Source organism: Oncorhynchus kisutch, linkage group LG21, assembly GCF_002021735.2.
Source record: "Oncorhynchus kisutch isolate 150728-3 linkage group LG21, Okis_V2, whole genome shotgun sequence".
In the NCBI taxonomy this organism is placed as follows: domain Eukaryota; kingdom Metazoa; phylum Chordata; class Actinopteri; order Salmoniformes; family Salmonidae; genus Oncorhynchus; species Oncorhynchus kisutch.
In genome coordinates this window covers 11,703,732-11,723,384 of record NC_034194.2, presented here as the reverse complement: position 1 = coordinate 11,723,384, position 19,653 = coordinate 11,703,732, and the positions used below count along the sequence as shown (strand labels likewise).

The 19,653-nt window shown below is 44.0% G+C and overlaps 1 protein-coding gene across 3 annotated transcripts in view; it reads right to left on the bottom strand.

Moving 5' to 3' along the window:
• Positions 1 to 25: 25 nt before the first annotated feature.
• LOC109866396 (serine/threonine-protein kinase D3-like) overlaps positions 26 to 19,653 on the bottom strand; it is a 55,296-nt gene continuing 35,668 nt past the window's right edge. For 2 of the 3 annotated variants that reach the window (XM_020455053.2, XM_020455054.2), the window contains exons 11-19: positions 18,545 to 18,821; positions 7,539 to 7,591; positions 7,307 to 7,379; positions 6,711 to 6,817; positions 6,110 to 6,271; positions 5,826 to 5,924; positions 5,376 to 5,643; positions 4,403 to 4,488; positions 559 to 4,174 (exon numbers count right to left, since the gene is read on the bottom strand). In XM_020455053.2, coding sequence (XP_020310642.1) covers positions 4,001 to 4,174; positions 4,403 to 4,488; positions 5,376 to 5,643; positions 5,826 to 5,924; positions 6,110 to 6,271; positions 6,711 to 6,817; positions 7,307 to 7,379; positions 7,539 to 7,591; positions 18,545 to 18,821 — 1,299 coding nt within the window. In that variant the 3' untranslated portion in view covers positions 559 to 4,000. Of the gene's footprint in view, positions 4,175 to 4,402; positions 4,489 to 5,375; positions 5,644 to 5,825; positions 5,925 to 6,109; positions 6,272 to 6,710; positions 6,818 to 7,306; positions 7,380 to 7,538; positions 7,592 to 18,544; positions 18,822 to 19,653 lie in introns of all 3 variants that reach the window. The other variant, XM_031800346.1, reaches the window with a different exon arrangement.

The window sequence follows — 19,653 nt, the reverse complement described above, 5'->3', positions numbered from 1 at the left end:
TGAAATGTGACAGGCTCCACTGACACTCTGTGACATTTGGTTTTAATTACACAGATTAGAGCCATAAAAAAGAGCACTACCCCAGTTCTTATGTTTCCAAATGGTACCCTATATAGTGCACTATGTGCCAATAAGAGGATGAATGGCCAAGACAAAAGATTTTAAGTGCCTTTGAACAGGGTATGTATGGTAGTAGGTGCCAGATGCACCGGTTTGTGTCAAGAACTGCAAAGCTGCTGTTTTTGTCATCGTCAACAGTTTCCCGTGTGTATCAAGAATGGTTCACCACCCAAAGGACATCCAGCCAACTTGACACAACTGTGAGAAGCATTGGAGTGAACATGGGCCAGCATCCCTGTGGAACACTTTCGACACCTTTGTAGAGCCCACGCCCTGACTAATTAAGGCTGTTCTGAGGGCAAAAGGGAGTGCAACTCAATATTAGGAAGGTGTTATTAATGTTTTCAACACTGTGTAATCTTACATCAATTTTAAAAAAATAAAAAATTAGGACCAATTGTAAACGAGCTGCAAATGAAGTGAGTACATTCTCTGCAGTACTGTCCGGGAAAATGTTTTATTAGATATGTCAATATTGAAATAAAGAAAAAACGGACATCTGCCAATCCAGTGGCAACACAAACTACAAATGAATCTCAGGTTTAAGTCATTACCCTTCTACATGAACTTTGTATACTGAAAATACAGTATACTGTATGGCAAAGTTCAGAACGTTGTTTCACCGTCCAAAGTGGTGGGTTGAGACCGAATTAGGCTAATACCAAAGTAAGGAGAGGGAGAAGAAAACATATTGGTGTCTCAAATAAGTCACTTGGTGTTTTCACAAAAGAAAAATCTGCATTTTTTTGGGGCCGGCGCACAGTTGCACAGTCAATTAATTCTGCATTCATTCTTTCTACTCGTTTACTGTATGTTTTAAGTGGGTATCCTGCGGTGACCATGACAAGTCTGCACTTGGTTCCAGCGATGTATTTTTGTATGTTATTAAGGCCATCACTCAATGAGACATGGTCAATTCGTGATTTAGGTTGGGATGGGAAAAACACTCTAAACACAGAGAAAATGTAACACGGGTGCACACGCACGCACACGGTATTGAAGGCATGGTAAGCCACGTTCCTCTTCTTCTCTCTATGACACATTTAGGATTTCTCTCTTCAGCAAACATGTTGCATTCATTGTATTATTACAGAGTACGGAGTAAATGTTTCTGCTGCTTTCTCTGTATCCTCCCATGCTTTCACTGTGCTCAGACGTTTGGCTACATCCCAAATGGCGCTCTATTCCCTATATAGGGAATAGCTCTGGTCAGAATTAGTGCACTGTATAGGGAATAGGGTGCCATTTGGGATGCATCTGTGGTGAATCTGCTGGACTGCTTGGCCCTGCAGCCCTCTCACCGGAGTACAGCAGTAGTTCTGGCCTTGGGTGGACCCAGTCAACCATACATACACAGGACAAAGGACATAAGGAACAACAAGGTATTGGTCATGTAACGAAACAAGGAAGGAAGGGAAAGAAATAAGGCAAAGCTTTGAGAAGGCCCATCAGTTCTTGAACAAAAATCATACATTTGGTACTTGAAAAACATTTATCAACTATCTTTACTTCATTAAAAAATATAACATTTGTAAGCTAACGGTATGGCTGAGAGCAGAGAGTTAATATCTACAATTTCCTAGGCTTGGTTATCATTGACCAATCATATCAATGTTTTTCTGACACTTAGCACTGTACTCCATTTAGATGACATCCAGAATGTTCGTATATATTTAAAAAAAGGGTAGAATCCTAAAAATAGAATTACTTCTATTAATTATATTTCTACGGGTAGAATTCTCAGGCTTGAGTTAGCTTCATTTTTTAAAATCTGGCATTTTTCTAAGGAGGGATGATAAGACCGTGTGGAGCAGCTGCTGATTGTTTCACAACGTCATTCAAGGCATCCAATAAGGGAGCCAGAGATTACAGTTACCTAAAAGTGCAAAAAAACATCTCACCGAATAAGCAAAATAAATATATATGTGGTCAGTGACCAGTTTATAAGGTACACCCATCTAGTACCGGGTCGGACCACCTTTGTCTCCAGAACAGCCTGAATTGTTTGGGAAATGGAAAAATTGCTCAATTGGTAACAAGGGATCTAACTGTGCCTTGTTACCAATTGAGCAGCCTCTACCGTTGACACCAGGCAGGATGGGCCTATGGTCTCATGCTTCTTACGCCAAATCCTGACTCTGCAATCCACATGACGAAACAGGAACCGGGATTTGTTGGATGTTTTTCCACTCCTCAATTGCCCAGTGTTGGTGATCGCGTGCCCACTGAAGCCACTTCTTATTGTTTTTAGCTGATAGGAGTGGAACCCGGTGAGGTCGTCTGCTGTAATAGCCCATCCGTGACAAGGACAGACGAGTTGTGCGTTCAGAGATGCAGTTCTGCACACCACTGTTGTACTGCACCGTTATTTGCCTGTTCATGGCCCGCCTGTTAGCTTGCACGATTCTTGCCATTCTCCTTCAAGCGCTCATCAACGAGCTGTTTTCGCCTACAGGACTATTGCTGGCTAGATGTTTTTCGTTTACCGTTCTCAGTAAACCCCAGACACTTTCGTGCGTGAAAAGCCCAGGAGAACGGACGTTTCTGAGATACCGGAACAGGCGTGCCTGGCACCGACAATCATACCCCGCTCAAAGTTGCTTAGGTCACTCGTCTTACCCATTCTAACGTTTAAGCGAATAGTAACTGAATGTCTCGATGCCTGTCTGCCTGCTTTCTATAGCAAGCCACGGCCACGTGACTCACTGTCTGTAGGAGCGAACCATTTTTGTGAACGGGATGGTATAGCTATTAAACTAGCCACTGAGTGAATATCCACGACATTAGCATATTTTGTATTAAAAGGATACTACAGGAGATTGGCAAATAAGCCCTTTATCTACTTCCCCAGTCAGATTAACTTGTGGGTACCATTTTTATGTCTCTGCGTGCAGTTTGAAGGAAGTTGCTAACTAGTGTTAGTGCAATTGCTAACTAGCGTTAGCGCAATGACTGGGTGTCTATGGTAACTGCTAGCATGCTAGTAGATTCCATAGACTACCAGGCATATCCCGCTAACGCTAGTTAGCATTGGCTTGCGAAAATACCTCTTACTTCCTTCATGCTTGATGAAGAGACATAAAAATGGTACCCACAAGATCATCTGACTCTTGGGGAGGAAAGTGCTTAATTGCAAAAATCCCAAAGTATCCCTTTAAGTGTTCCAGTTCAATAGCATTACATAAAACCAATAGAAAGAAAAGTTTTCCAAAATTAGCACTCTCATGGTAAACTAACAATTGAATGGAGTCGTGACGAGATTTCAAATACACATGTTAAACTAAGAACATTAAAACAATATGCTGTTGAAGCTGAAAAGCTTGTCTGTTTCTCGGGCTCCAGGATTTGGTCTAAAGTAACCATATTTTATAGAAACCCCTTTTCTGGGTTGAAAAGCAGTGCAAATGTTTTTTACTGTTGCTGGGGGAATCCCTATCTAACCAACCCACAAAGGTAATGTATGTCTTTCAGCCTCATGAGACACACTGTATATTATGGCTTGTAAGAGAAGGCAGCCGGCGGAGAAAGAAGCCATGTCTCTGGAATGTGATGAAAACAAAACAACTTAAAGATACTCGATCATCACCCCCTCCCTCACAACACCATCGTGTGTTCCCATGTCACGTCATGGTACTGTACCACCCCACTGCTGCCTGTCCACTGCATCGCCTCCTGTCTGTTCCATGTAGTAGTGCACGATTACACCTTCATGCACATACATGTAGGCTAATATATGCATCTCTGCCTGTTTAAGCTTACAGTCTCAGCCAGGAGTGGCAGGTTCCAGGGACCCAAGCACTAGCCATGAGACTCCGAGTCCCAGGATGCCCTGTGAACTCCTCCTGAAACACGTGCATCCTGCAGGCAGTCCTCCCGGCCACTAGGGGTCCTCCTCCATGTCGTCCAGATTGGGTGCCATGATGAAGTGCTTGGGGTAGTGCAGGCTTCTCTCGTCGGCGTACTCCTCCCAGCGGGTGTCGTCGCTCTCGTGGGTGATGTAGCGCTCCCCTCGGCGTGTCTCAAACTCCCGGAGGTCCAGCCACGTCTGATAATCCTGGAGGAGGGATGGGAAGCGTATAGTTTAAGTGTATTGTCATTAGCAAACTGCAAGAAGAAGCCTAGGAGAAGTAGCTTATCATAGATCCTTAGACAGAGTGAGTCCTTTTTTTTTTAAATAACAGAGTGAACTGTGAACACCATAGAGATGTGTTGCATGTAAATGATGTGACAGACATGGTGTGACTGAAGGTAGCTCCTCCTAGTCAATGTCCAGGTGTGTTACCTGGAGCCAGGGGTGACTGAGAGACTTGTCCACACTGTAGCGCTTCCTCATCTTCACCTGGAGGAGGTTGTTGATCAGGTCTGTGGCTGTGAGTGGATGGACAAACACACACAACATCAACATGAGAAACAAGGGAGATCGACATTTCCATCCAGCACAAGCTCTCCCCAGTCTGGCCACTCCAGACAAGTGCTCGATTTTATACACCTGTCAGCAACGGGTGTGGCTGAAATAGTCAAATCCACTCATTTGAAGGGGTGTCCATATACTTATGTATATAGAGTGTACATGGCTACCTCTAGGTTGAGTCAATTAGGACTACACAAATATTACGCTGTTATCAGTCTCAAAGTAACAAAGAAAGTTCCAAAGACACTTCCAAAGAGTTGAGCAGTAGGCTTCTTTTTCTGAGGGGAGAGACTGAAAAAGACCACACTGTGAAAGGTGAAGACCAACCACAGCGACACTGGGAAACAGAAACTAAGGCGGTCTACTGGTCAACCCAATAGGAACACACGCCACGTCCCAAATGGCACCCTTTTCCATTTACGGTGCACTACATTTGACCAGAGCCCTATGGGCTTTATAGGGTGCCATTTGGGATGGAGCCACAGTCTAGTTTTGACCAGGATTAAACCCCAAGAGATCACACTGTAAGTACACTGAGTGAGTCAACAGTGTATTTATCCTGTAATGGCCAATTACTTGGTGATTACAGGGTTGGTGACTGTAAAAAGCGCCAGTGCATGACTATTGTCTAGAAACTACTTATAAAGCGAGAGTGCTATAGATGGCTCTCAAAATAAATGATCCATAATAGCAAAATTGGACATGTTGTAAAGAAGGGAAAAAACATGTATTTTTGATCATAAAAAAAAAAACAGTGCGTCCTCAATGACACCATATTCGCTATATAGTGCACTATAAAGGGAATACGGTGCCATTTGGGATGCAGCCACCCACTCGCTCTTACCCTCTCCAGAGATGTCCTTCCAGGGGTTGGGAGGGTACATGAAGGCAGCGTTGTGGATCTGGTCGTTGATGTCCTCGTCCTCGTTGAAGGGGAAGGTCCCGCTGAGGCTGACGTAAACGATCACGCCCACTGACCACATGTCCAGGGAACGGTTGTAGCCTTTACTGCGTAGGACCTCAGGCGCCAAGTAGGCGGGCGTGCCCACCACGGAGCGCCTGAACGACTTCTCGCCGATGATGCGAGCGAAGCCGAAGTCACAAAGCTTCACCTATAGGAACACACATAGGAACCAAGGTCATCCTTGTGCTGCCATTCCTTATGGGTAAGTTCCATTTTTAAGGCTTTAGTAAGCAAAGTAATTATAAGTAATTGATCTGGTTAAATAAATCAAAATCACAATGAGCCCAATAGCCCAGTCCGCTTGTTGTGGTGGACAGCTCATGTACTCACCTGAGGGAAGGGCTCTGCGGAAGCCAGCAGCACATTCTCAGGCTTCAGGTCACAGTGAACGATGTTCTTAAAATGGAGATGCCTCAAAGCCACCAGGATCTGTGGGTCACGAAGCACATGGGGAGACTTACTATTGGCTGAGCTGTGGTACTTGTCATTACAGTGGCATACCAGTATTGTGTAATTATCTCTAGGGTACAGGAACAATTACACAGTAATAAAAACACTCTGCGTAAAGTGTTACTGTGGTTCATTAGTATAAATGATATTTTTCTATAACTGACCTGTGTGACTAGGAACTTGGTGAGACGCTCAGGGAGCTTGCTCTTCTCACTGGACAAGATCATCTCCAGCATGTCGCCATGGAGCTTCTCCATGACAACAAAGACCCGCTCGGGAGTCTCGAACATGCACTCCAGGTTGACGATCCCAGGATGGTGAAGGTTCTGACAGGCAGGGAGACAGGGATTTAATTCAATTCAAAATGTAATATTTATCCCTGACGTGCAATTAGGGAGAAGGAGATCTAAGATATACCGAAACGTGTTCTCTATGTGCTTGGTGACAGATGACCTCCACTATGCAGAGGATAGTGCTGAACACACATTAGATGTTTTTTTTTTTTTATCAACTAACACCACACTCCACAAATGGAGATATGTATATACCAGGGTCCACAGACGCACTTTGAAATCAGAAAAAGTACATAATTTCTTCAGAATAGCTCTTCAAGGGTCTAACCCGGGACTCCAAACTGGATCTCTACGTTTTACTAATGTTCTTCAGTGAAACAATAGCGAAACGTAGCTAACAAGATTCAGATTCCCAGGCTATCGGGGTCTAGACTGGCTGTGAAAGAGCCAGGCTTCGCAGTCCTTTGTCTACCTGGAGAATAGCCACCTCGTTCCTCAGCTGGCTCTCCTGCTTGGTAGGGAACCTCATCTTGTCGATGATTTTGATGGCCACGTCTCTCCCAGTCTTTCTGTGTTTACCTAAGCACGGACATTAAAAAGATAAATCACAGGCTACTCCCTGCAGACTGTTGCAAATGAACTGTCTGTATTTCTTCCTCTGTCTCCAACTATAGAATAGACCGACGGCGAGGAATTCCACTAATAAAAGTTTATTTGCAAAGCATACAAAGAAAAACAAGCTAGTAGCCTCCCTCTCCCTGTGAATTAAAGCCACAATAAAGAGAAGGAAACATGGCTGGATGGATGTACATGAAGGGAAGGGAACTCTGCTGCTACCACACTCTCCAACCAAGGTGCATGAATTGAGGAGCAAACTGAAGTGAAGAGGAAATTCAGAAACTCTAAGGAAGACTGTGGAAGTTGATTCAAAAAATAGCTTTGTTAGTGTTAAAAGCAAAAAAATAAGCTCTTTTCAACTTCCACGGTCCTGAAGAGTTGCTGAATTTCCTTCCCACATCACAATGTACATAAAGCCAATGGAACTACTGTAGAGTCAGTCTGACTTACCTCCATACACAATCCCAAACTGGCCCGACCCCAGGACCTCATCAGCAAAGATCTGGTAGACTGAACTGATATCCTAAAAAAAAAAGATAAAAAACATATTTCACTAAACAGACAATCCATCTATCTACATTTTGCAGACATTTTTAAATATTCCTAAATCACTCAGTTATCAGGAATGCTTGTGGAGCTGTAGCTATACACATCTAATATGCAGTATTTGATATACACTTACCACATTCTCTGTGATCTGTGAGTTAGACACTGATATGCTGATTGAAAGGTCATCTGAAGAGACAAGAAAAATATTCTGTGAGGCTTTGGAAACAGTAAATGATCAAGCTCTATTTGAAGCAGGTCCAAGGAAAGGAAACATGATTATATTCTTAATTGTCAAAAGCTTGGACACACCTACTCATTCCAGGGTTTTTCTTTATTTTTGACTATTTTCTACATTGTAGAATAATAGTGAAGACATCCAAACAACGAAATAACACATATGGAATCATGTAGTAACCAAGAAAGTGTTAAACAAATCTAAATATATTTTATGTTTGAGATTCTTCAAAGTATCCACAATTTGACTTAATGACAGGTTGGCATTCTCTCAACCAGCTTCATGAGGTAGTCACCTGGAATGCATTTTAATTAACAGGTGTGCCTAGTTAAAAGTTTTAACATTTCTTTCCTTCTTAATGTTTTTGAGTTGTGACAAGGTCTGGAGTGGTATACAGACGATAGCCCTAAGACCAAGTCCATATCAAATAAGCAAAGAGAAATGACAGTCCATCATGACTTTAAGGCATAAAGGTCAGTCATTCTGGACAATTTCAAGATCTTTGAAAGTTTCTTCAAGTGCAGTCGCGAAAAACATCATGCTCTATGATGAAATTGGCTGTCATGAGGACTGCCACAGGAAAGGAAGACCCAGAGTTACCTCTGCTGCAAAGGATAAGTTCATTTGAGTTACCAGCCTCAGAAATTGAAGCCCAAATAAATGCTTCACAGAGTTCAAGTAACAGACACATCTCAACATCAACTGTTCTGAGGAGACTGTGTGAATCAGGCCTTCATGGTCGAATTTAGTGCAAAGAAACCATTACAAAAGGACACCAATAATAAAACAAACACGAGCAATGGACATTAGACCAGTGGAAATCTGTCCTTTGGTCTGATGAGTCCAAATTTGAGATTTCTGGTTCCATCCGCCGTGTCTTTGTGAGACGCAGAGTAGGTGAACGGATGATCTCCGCATGTGTGGTTCCCACCGTGAAGCATGGAGGAGGAGATGTGATGGTGTACGGGTGCTTTGCTGGTGACACTCTGTGATTTATTTAGAATTCAAGGCACAATTAACCAGCATGGCTACCACAGCATTCTGCAGCGATACACCATCCCATCTGGTTTGCAGTTAGTTTTCAACAGGACAATGACCCAACACACCTCTAGGCTGTGTAAGGGCAATTTGACAAAGAAGGAGTAATGGAGTGCTGCACCAGATGACCTGGCCTCCACAATCACCCGACCTCAACCCAATTGAGATGGTTTGGTATGAGTTGGACCGCAGAGTGAAGGAAAAGCAGCCAACAAGTGCTCAGCATATGTGGGAACTCCTTCAAAACTGTTGGAAAAGCATTCCAGGTGAAGCTGGTTGAGAGAATGCCAAGCATGTGCAAAGCTGTCATCAAGGCAAACGGTGGCCACTTTGAAGAAACTAAAATATTAAATATATTTTTATTTGTTTTAACCCATTTTTGGTTAACGTGATTCCATTTGTGTTATTTCATAGTTTTGATGTCTTCACTATTATTCTACAATGTATAAAATAGTAAAAATAAATAAAAACCCTTGAGTAGGTGTGTCCAAACTTTTGACTGGTACTGTATATTTAAAGTAGATATGATGCTTAACTATTCAAGCTAAAGCAAGCACACAAATTTTCTTCCGAAAATGTCCCTTTTTATAGTATACAGTACATTCGGAAAGTATTCAGACCCCTTGACTTTTACCACATTTTGTTATGTTACAACCTCCAAAATTGATTAAATTGATTGAATCGTTTCCCCTCTATCAATCTACACAACAATAACCCATAATGCCGAAGATTTTTTTTTTTTGGTCTATTAAAAATAAAAAACGGAAATCACATTTGCATAAGTATTCAGACCCTTTACTTAGTACTTTGTTGAAGCACCTTTGGCAGCATTTCTAGCCTTACAGCTTCTTGGGTATGACGCTACAAGCTTGGCACACCTGTATTTGGGAAGTTTCTCCCATTCTTTGCAGATCCTCTCAAGCTCTGTTAGATTGAATGGGGAGCGTTGCTGCACAGCTATTTTCAGGTCTCCCCAGAGATGTTAGATCGGGTTCAAGTCCGGGCTCTGGCTGGGCCACTTAAGGACATTCAGAGACTTGTCCCGAAGCCACTCATGCGCTGTCTTGGCTGTGTGCTTAGGGCCCTTGTCCTGTTGGAAGGTGAACCTTAACCCAGCCTGAGGTCCTGAGCGCATAGGAGAAGGTTTTCATCAAGGATCTCTCTGTACTTTCCTCTGTTCATCTTTCCCTCGATACTGACTAGTCTCCCAGTCCCTGAAAAATCTCCCCACAGCATGATGCTTCCACCACCATGCTTCACCGTAAGGATGGTGCCAGGTTTCCTTTAGACGGGACGCTTTGCATTTAGGCTAAAGAGTTCAATCTTGTTTTCATCAAAGCAGAGAATCTTGTTTCTCATGGTCTGAGAGTCCTTTAGGGCCTTTTTGGCAAACTCCAAGCGGGCTGTCACAATCCTGTGTCGGAGCTCTTTGGACAATTCCTTCGACCTCATGGCTTAGTTTTTGCTCTGACATGCACTGTCATGTCCAATCAATTGAATTGACCACCGGTGGACTCCAATCAAATTAGAAAACATCTCAAGGATGATCAATGGAATCAGGATGCATCTGAACTCAATTTCAAAGGGTCTGAATACTTATGTAATTAAGGTATTTCTATCTTTTATTTTTAATAAATTAGAAAACATTTCTAAAAACCTGTTTTCACTTTGTCATTATGGGGTATTGTGTGTGGATTGATGAGGATTTTATTTTATTTGATCCATTTTAGAATATGGCTTAAAAAAATGTAAATGTGGAAAAAGGGAAGGGGTCTGAATACTTTCCGAATGCACTGTATATTTTTACATGCTGTATGTAAAGAATAAGTACAAATCTATTTAGGTGAATGCCCAAAGCCTGTACTTTCAGTACATTTCCATTGGAGTTTCCATTGGTTCTGAACTCGGACTGATCTATACCAGCAGTCCGATCCCAGAATTGGGCCACCAAATACCAATCAGCTGGGTCACCCAAAGACTGGGCTTATGTAACACAATCCATAGAAATATATCAAGCTGTCTGCACTGAATGCACAGGCCAGTGGAACAAAGGTGGCGTCCCAAATGGCACCCTATTCCCTATGTAGTGCACTACTTTTAAACTGAGTCACTATATTTTGGGAATATGTGCCATTTGGGACACAAGCAAAATGTTGATGCAAAATTGAACCCAAAGACCTCGACCAATAGAAACGATGTTTTAATTGGGCTTGAGGTAGGTAGGCCACTAGTTTGAACCCGTGAGAATAGGTAACCATCAAATAACCAAAGATCGCTAAGGGACAGATAGAAATTCAAAGGGGGAGGGGTGGTCCAAAATAGGTGAGGGTTGTCAAACTTATTTTTTTTGCTTTGGGGAGGGTTGTGTGGTTTTTTATTGGTCACAGGGGAGGTTAGCGTGGTTTTTCCCTGGTTTACATTCGCTCTTCTGCTCGCATTTTCTCTATAAACAATGGCTTGACTTAGCGAAATGCTTGTGCTTCTAGTTCCGACAGTGTAGCAATATCTAATAAGTATTATCTAACAATTTCACAACATTTACCCAATACACACAAATCTAAGTTAAGGAACGGAATTAAAAATATATAAATATGTGGACGAGCAATCTCACAGCGGCATAGACTAATATACAGTAGAATAGCATAGAATGCAGTATATAAGGTTGAAGTCAGAAGTTTACATACACTTAGGTTGAAGTCATTAAAACTCATTTTTCAACCGCTCCACAAATGTCTTGTTAACAAACTATAGTTTTGGCAAGTCGGTTAGGGCCTTTACTTTGTGCATGACTCAAGTAATTTTTTCAACAATTGTTTACAGACAGATTATTTCACTTATAAATCACTGTATCACAATTCCAGTGGGTCAGAAGTTTACATACACTAAGTTGACTGTGCCTTAAAACAGCTTGGACATTTTCAGAAAATTATGTCATGGCTTTAGAAGCCTCTGATAGGCTAATTGACATAATTTGAGTCAATTGGAGATGTACCTGTGGATGTATTTCAAGGCCTACCTTCAAACTCAGTGCTTCTTTGCTTGACATCATGGGAAAATCAAAAGGTATCAGCCAAGGTCTACAAAAAATTGTCTGGATCATCCTTCGGAGCAATTTCCAAATGCCTGAAGGTTCCACGTTCATCGGTACAAACAATAGTACAAAAGTATAAATACCATGGGACTACTTAGCCGTCATACCGCTCAGGAAGGAGACGCATTCTGTCTCCTAGAGATTAATGTACTTTGGTGCGACAACTGCAAATCAATCCCAGAACAGCAGCAAAGGACCTTGTGAAGATGCTGGAGGAAACAGGTACAAAAGTATCTATATCCACAGTAAAACGAGTCCAATATCAACATAACCTGAAAGGCCGCTCAGCAAGGAGAAGCCACTGCTGCAAAACCGCCATAAAAAAGCCAGACTACGGTTTGCAAATGCACATGGGGACAAAGATTGTACTTTTTGGAGAAATGTCCTCTGGTCTGATGAAACAAAAAAAAGGACTGTTTGGCCATAATGACCATCGTTATGTTTGGAGGAAAAAGGGGGAGGCTTGCAAGCCGAAGAACACCATCCCAACCGTGAAGCACGGGGGTGTTGTGGGGGTGCTTTGCTGCAGGAGGGACTGGTGCACTTCACAAAATAGATGGCATCAAGAGGGAGGAAAATGATGTGGATATATTGAAGCAACATCTCAAGACATCAGTCAGGAAATTAAAGCTTGGTCGCAAATGTTTCTTCCAAATGGACAATGACCCCAAGCATACTTCCAAAGTTGTGGCAAGGACAACAAAGTCAAGGTATTGGAGTGGCCATCACAAAGCCCTGACCTCAATCCTATAGAAAATTTGTGAGTAGAACTGAAAAAGCGTGTGTGAGTAAGGAGGCCTACAAACCTGACTCAGTTACACCAGCTCTGTCAGGAGGAATGGGCCAAAATTCACCCAACTTATTGTGGGAAGCTTGTGGAAGGCTACACAAAACGTTTGACCCAATTTAAACAATTTAAAGGCAATGCTACCAAATACTAATTGAGTGTATGTAAACTTCTGACCCACTGGGAATGTGATAAAATAAATAAAAGCTGAAATAAATCATTCTCTCTACTATTATTCTGACATTTCACATTCTTAAAATAAAGTGGTGATCCTAACTGACCTAAGACAGAGAATTTATATTAGGATTATTTTTTATATTTTTTATTTCACCTTTATTTAACCAGGTAGGCTAGTTGAGAACAAGTTCTCATTTACAACTGCGACCTGGCCAAGATAGAGCATAGCAGTGTGAACAGACAACACAGAGTTACACATGGAGTAAACAATTAACAAGTCAATAACACAGTAGAAAAAAGAAAAAAAGAGAGTCTATATACATTGTGTGCAAAAGGCATGAGGAGGTAGGCGAATAATTACAATTTTGCAGATTAACACTGGAGTGATAAATGATCAGATGGTCATGTACAGGTAGAGATACTGGTGTGCAAAAGAGCAGAAAAGTAAATAAATATAAACAGTATGGGGATGAGGTAGGTAAATTGGGTGGGCTATTTACCGATTAGACTATGTACAGCTGCAGCGATCGGTTAGCTGCTCAGATAGCAGATGTTTGAAGTTAAAGATAAAAGTCTCCAGCTTCAGCGATTTTTGCAATTCGTTCCAGTCACAGGCAGCAGAGAACTGGAACGAAAGGCGGCCAAATGAGGTGTTGGCTTTAGGGATGATCAGTGAGATACACCTGCTGGAGTGCGTGCTACGGGTGGGTGTTGCCGTCGTGACCAGTGAACTGAGATAAGGCGGAGCTTTACCTAGCATGGACTTGTAGATGACCTGGAGCCAGTGGGTCTGGCGACGAATATGTAGCGAGGGCCAGCCGACTAGAGCATACAGGTCGCAGTGGTGGGCGGTATAAGGTGTTTTAGTAACAAAACGGATGGCACTGTGATAAACTGCATCCAGTTTGCTGAGTAGAGTATTGGAAGCTATTTTGTAGATGACATCGCCGAAGTCGAGGATCGGTAGGATAGTCAGTTTTACTAGGGTAAGTTTGGCGGCGTGAGTGAAGGAGGCTTTGTTGCGGAATAGAAAGCCGACTCTAGATTTGATTTTAGATTGGAGATGTTTGATATGAGTCTGGAAGGAGAGTCTACAGTCTAGCCAGGCACCTAGGTACTTATAGATGTTCACATATTCTAGGTCGGAACCATCCAGGGTGGTGATGCTAGTTGGGCGTGCGGGTGCAGGCAGCGAACGGTTGAAAAGCATGCATTTGGTTTTACTAGCGTTTAAGAGCAGTTGGAGGCCACGGAAGGAGTGTTGTATGGCGTTGAAGCTCGTTTGGAGGTTAGATAGCACAGTGTCCAAGGAAGGGCCGGAAGTATACAGAATGGTGTCGTCTGCGTAGAAGTGGATCAGGGAATTGCCCGCAACAAGAGCAACATCATTGATATATACAGAGAAAAGAGTCGGCCCGAGAATTGAACCCTGTGGCACCCCCATAGAGACTGCCAGAGGACCGGACAACATGCCCTCCGATTTGACACACTGAACTCTGTCTGCAAAGTAGTTGGTGAACCAGGCAAGGCAGTCATTAGAAAAACCGAGGCTACTGAGTCTGCCGATAAGAATATGGTGATTGACAGAGTCGAAAGCCTTGGCCAGGTCGATGAAGACGGCTGCACAGTACTGTCTTTTATCGATGGCGGTTATGATATCGTTTAGTACCTTGCGCGTGGCTGAGGTGCACCCGTGACCGACTCGGAAACCAGATTAAATGTCAGGAATTTAGAAAATGTATTTTTAATGTATTAAATGTTTAAGAGTTTAAATGTATTTGGCTAAGGTGGATGTACACTTCAGATTTCAATTGTACATATGAGATGAGTAATGCAAGATATGTAAACATTATTAAAGTGGTCAATAATTTCAAGTCTGTATGTAGGCAGCAGCCTCTCTTTGCTAGTGATGGCTATTTAACAGTCTGATGTCTCCTGTCTCAGCCTCCAGTATTTATGCTGCAGTAGTTTATGTGTCGGGGGGCTGGGGTCAGTTTGTTATATCTGGAGTACTTCTCCTGTCCTATTCGGTGTCCTGTGTGAATCTAAGTGTGCGTTCTCTAATTCTCTCCTTCTCTCTTTCTTTCTCTCTCTCGGAGGACCTGAGCCCTAGGACCATGCCCCAGGACTACCTGACATGATGACTCCTTGCTGTCCCCAGTCCACCTGGCCATGCTGCTGTTCCAGTTTCAACTGACCTGAGCCCTAGGACCATGCCCCAGGACTACCTGACATGATGACTCCTTGCTGTCCCCAGTCCACCTGGCCATGCTGCTGCTCCAGTTTCAACTTCCACCTGACTGTGCTGCTGCTCCAGTTTCAACTGTTCTGCCTTATTATTATTTGACCATGCTGGTCATTTATGAACATTTGAACATCTTGGCCATGTTCTGTTATAATCTCCACCCGGCACAGCCAGAAGAGGAACTGGCCACCCCACATAGCCTGGTTCCTCTCTAGGTTTCTTCCTAGGTATTGGCCTTTCTAGGGAGTTTTTCCTAGCCACCGTGCTTCTACACCTGCATTGCTTGCTGTTTGGGGTTTTAGGCTGGGTTTCTGTACAGCACTTTGAGATATCAGCTGATGTACGAAGGGCTATATAAATAAATTTGATTTGATTTGATTTGATGGCCTTGAGATAGAAGCCGTTTTTCAGTCTCTCGGCCCTCTCTTTGATGCATCTGTATTGACCTCGCCTTCTGGATGATAGCGGAGTCAATAGGCTCGGGTGGTTGTTGTCCTTGATGATATTTTTGACCTTCCTGTGACATTGGGTGCTGTAGATGTCCTGGAGGGCAGGTAGTTTGCCCCCGGTGATGCGTTGTGCGGACCGCACCACCCTCTGGAGAGCCCTGCGGTTGTGGGCGGTGCAGTTGCCGTATCAGGCGGTGAACAGCCCGACAGGATGCTCTCAATTGTGCATCTGTAAACGTTTGTGAGGGTTTTAGGTGACAAGCCAAATGTCTTCAGCCTCCTGAGGTTGAAGAGGCACTGTTGCGCCTTCTTCACCACCCTGTCTGTGTGGGTGGACCATTTAAGTTTGTCAGTGATGTGTACGCTGAGGAACTTAAAACTTTCCACCTTCTCCACTGCTGTCCCGTCGATGTGGATGGGGGGGGGGGGGGGGGGGGGGGGGGGTGCTCCCTCTACTGTTTCCTGAAGTCCACAATCATCTCCTTTGTTTTGTTGACATTTGGAGATTGTCAAGCCAAGGCTTTGATACTGGGTAAGCCTACAAGGTAGAGGGTGATGCATTTTCTGTTTGTCCAGATTGATATAGTCCATTTATTCTGGGGTTGAAAACGCAAACCATGATATTGAAGTTCCCAAAGTTGGTATGCTTTGTTTATTGATTGTGGTGCATTGGCACAGAACGCTATTGGTGGATTTTTTTGGGGCATATATTTTATATAATTATAAATATGGTATCAAAATGTTGAAAATCTGATTTCCCCCTAGTTGATCATTGTCTGCAGCCGGCTCGAAATGTAGTGTTATGAAATAGACAGGGAGAGTGAGCTTGTACGTGGTGGTCGGCAAACCCTCAACCTTGTGGCCCGTAGCCCTGCGTGGCATCAACTTTGCCACTTCAGCATGCTTTTGTGACGAAATCAATATCCAAGTTTATTTTGTTATTTTATTTTGTTATTTTACCTTTATTTAACCAGGCAAGTCAGTTAAGAACAAATTCTTATTTTCAATGATGGCCTAGGAACAGTGGGTTAACTGCCTGTTCAGGGGCAGAACGACAGATTTGTACCTTGTCAGCTCAGGGGTTTGAACTTGCAACCTTCCGGTTGCTAGTTCAACGCTCTAACCACAAGGTCGCTACAGTTATTCTTATTTGTGGTCGTAAACATTATTTTCAGTTAATTCTATGAGGGGGAGGGTGATTAATTTATTTTACAGTATAAGGGAGGGTCATGTGAAGGAATGTTTTACATTGGGGAGAGGGGTGCATTTTTCTATGACACGTTGAGTTGGACCAGCCCCTCCCCCCAGCAAATTTTGATCTGTCCCTAATTGACTTACATTGTACTCCATTGTGTGACCACGAATTGTTTTGCTGAGTTGAACTCAATTACACTGAACAAAAATATAAACGCAACATGTAAATTGTTGGTTCCATGTTCCATGGGCTGAAATAAAAGATCCCAGAAAAGTTCCATACGTACAAAAAGCTTATTTCTCTCAAATGTTGTACAGAAATTAGTTGACATCCCTGTTAGTGAGTATTTCTCCTTTGCCAAGATAATCCATCCACCTGACAGGTGTGGCATATCAAGAAGCTGATTAAACAGCATGATCATCACACAGGTGCACCTTGTGCTAGGGACAATAAAATACCACTCTAAAATGTGCAGTTTTGTCACACAACACAATGCCACAGATGTCTCAAGTTTTAAGGAAGCGTGGAATTGGCATGCTGACTGCAGGAATGTCCACCAGAGCTGTTGCCAGAGAATTGAATGTTCATATCTCTACCATAACCCGCCTCCAACGTCATTTTAGAGAATTTGGCAGTACGTCCAACCGGCCTCACAACCGCAGACCACGTGTAACCACTCCAGCCCAGGACCTCCACATCCGGCTTCTTCACCTGCAGGATCATCTGAGACCAGCCACCCGGACAGCTGATGAAACTGTGTCAGAAACCGTCTCAGGAAGCTCATCTATGTGCTTGTCGTTCTCACCAGGGTCTTGACCTGACTGCAGTTCAGCATCGTAACCGACTTCACCTCCGATGACCACTGGCACGCTGGTGAAGTGTGCTCTTCACAGATGAATCCCAGTTGTAACTGTACCGGGCAGATGGCAGACAGCGTGTATGGCGTCGTGTGAGCGAGCAGTTTGCTGATGTCAATGTTGTGAACAGAGTGCATGGTGGCGGGGGGGGGGGGTTATACGTTACGGACAATGAACACAATTTCATTTTATCGATGGCAATTTGAATGCACAGAAATACCGTGACGAGATCCCGAGGCCCACTGTCGTGCCATTCATCCGCCGCCATCACCTCATGTTTCAGGATCTGTACACAATTCCTGAAAGATGAAAATGTTCTTTCAGTTCTTCCATAGCCTGCATACTCACCAGACATGTCACCCATTCAGCCTGTTTGGGATGCTCTGGATCGACGTGTACGACAGCGTGTTCCCGCCAATATCCAGCAACTTCACAACAGCCGTTGAAGAGGAGTGGGACAACATTCCACACAGGCCACAATCAACAGCCAACTTTATGTGAAGGAGATGTGTCGCGTTGCGTGATGCAAATGGTGGTCACACCAGATACTGACTGGTTTTCTGATCCACGCCCCTACTTTTAAAAAAAAGTATCTGTGGCCAACCAATGCATATCTGTATTCCCAGTCATGTGAAATCCATAGATTAGTGCCTACTGGATTTATTTCAATTGACTGATTTCCTTATATGAACTGTAGCTCAGTTTATATTTTATTTCAGTGTATGTTGTCACTCTCTATCAATTCATTAATGGCAGGAATTTTCATATCACTTATCACAGCCAGAGATAAATCCAAAAGGGCTCAGAAATCCTCATATCCCTTAAATCGCCTTAAAATGCCGCCATTTCATTTTCCAGTAATAGACTTTGAGCCGGCAGCGGGAGGCCACAATGGAGTCCCTCTGTGCTTTCCAAAAAAGCCCAAATACACTCAAGCTCCACACACGCACGCACGCACTCTCGCGCACACACACACACAAACATGACCATTACGTGACATTACATTTCACTCATCTCCTCAGCAGATCTCAATCACATTAGCAGAAGGGTTCCCATTCTACTCACTGTGATCCTTGCCCTGTCCAGGGCCAGTGCAGACGCTGGGTTGGGGAGTGACAGGCATCAGCGCCTGCCGGATGGCCTTCTCCCAGCCCTGGGCCACCTCTAGCCCCACGCCGGTGGCGGCCAGGGCAGGGTTATGGAATTGACCGCTGTTATTCTCCCCAACGTAGTAGACCATGGTGGCGGTGATGATCTCGAAGCAGTGAGGGTTGCTGCCCTGGGCCAGGCTGTGGAAGTCCTGCACCTGCTCCACCTGTAGGATCTCTGACAGCGGGATCTCCTGAGGACGGGGTCAGATGAGCAGCTCAAAGGTCACCAAAGGTCACACCGACCCGTGAGGCTGAGGTTCCTCCAATCAGTTGCTAAAAAGTGGGTTTCCAGGAACTAATACACCTACAGCATAGGGTCCTAACTGTCCCACCTTTACTAGCTCCCCCTCTCTCCTTTCCTCTGCTATGGCCTCTCCTTACTCTCTGACAGCCTTTAAGGAATGAAGTGTGTTGGGCTTTTCAAGTCCAATTTAACATTCCGCCTTCTTTCCTCTGTTGTAGCCGAGCGGGACAACACACCCACAAGGTGAAAAAAACATCTGAAAGAGAGAGAGAGGAGTGGAACTGCTCTGCTGCTGGCCAGCCAATCGTCTCTCAGTCAGCCCAGTCTGCTGCGCCCGCCCAGGCCCCTCCACGCCTCTGTCGCCAGTATCAGAAGAACTGCTTGCGGTTTGCTGAGTGCGCCACATGACAGGGTGCTCCGCCGGGCCGGGGGGAAGCAAATCGCTCCCCTGATTAAAAGGCAGGACGTGCCTCCCCAATCTGGGCACAAGGCATGCTGGCAGCCAGCCAGGCAGGGAGGGAGCAGCAGCCAGAGACACCACAGGGAAGCCCCCCGGTCCTGGTGCTGACTATCCGCCACAAGAGGAACAGGCTTAGCCACAGGGCTCTCTCCTACTCCACCTCTTTCTCCCTTCCCCTCTCTTTTTACATCTCTCTCAATCCCTTTCACTCCATCTCTCGCTTTTCCCATCTTACTTAGTACCTCTCTCTCTACCGCTCTCTCACTACCTCTCTCTCTACCTCTCTCTCTAACTCTCTCACTACCTCTCTCTCTCTCTC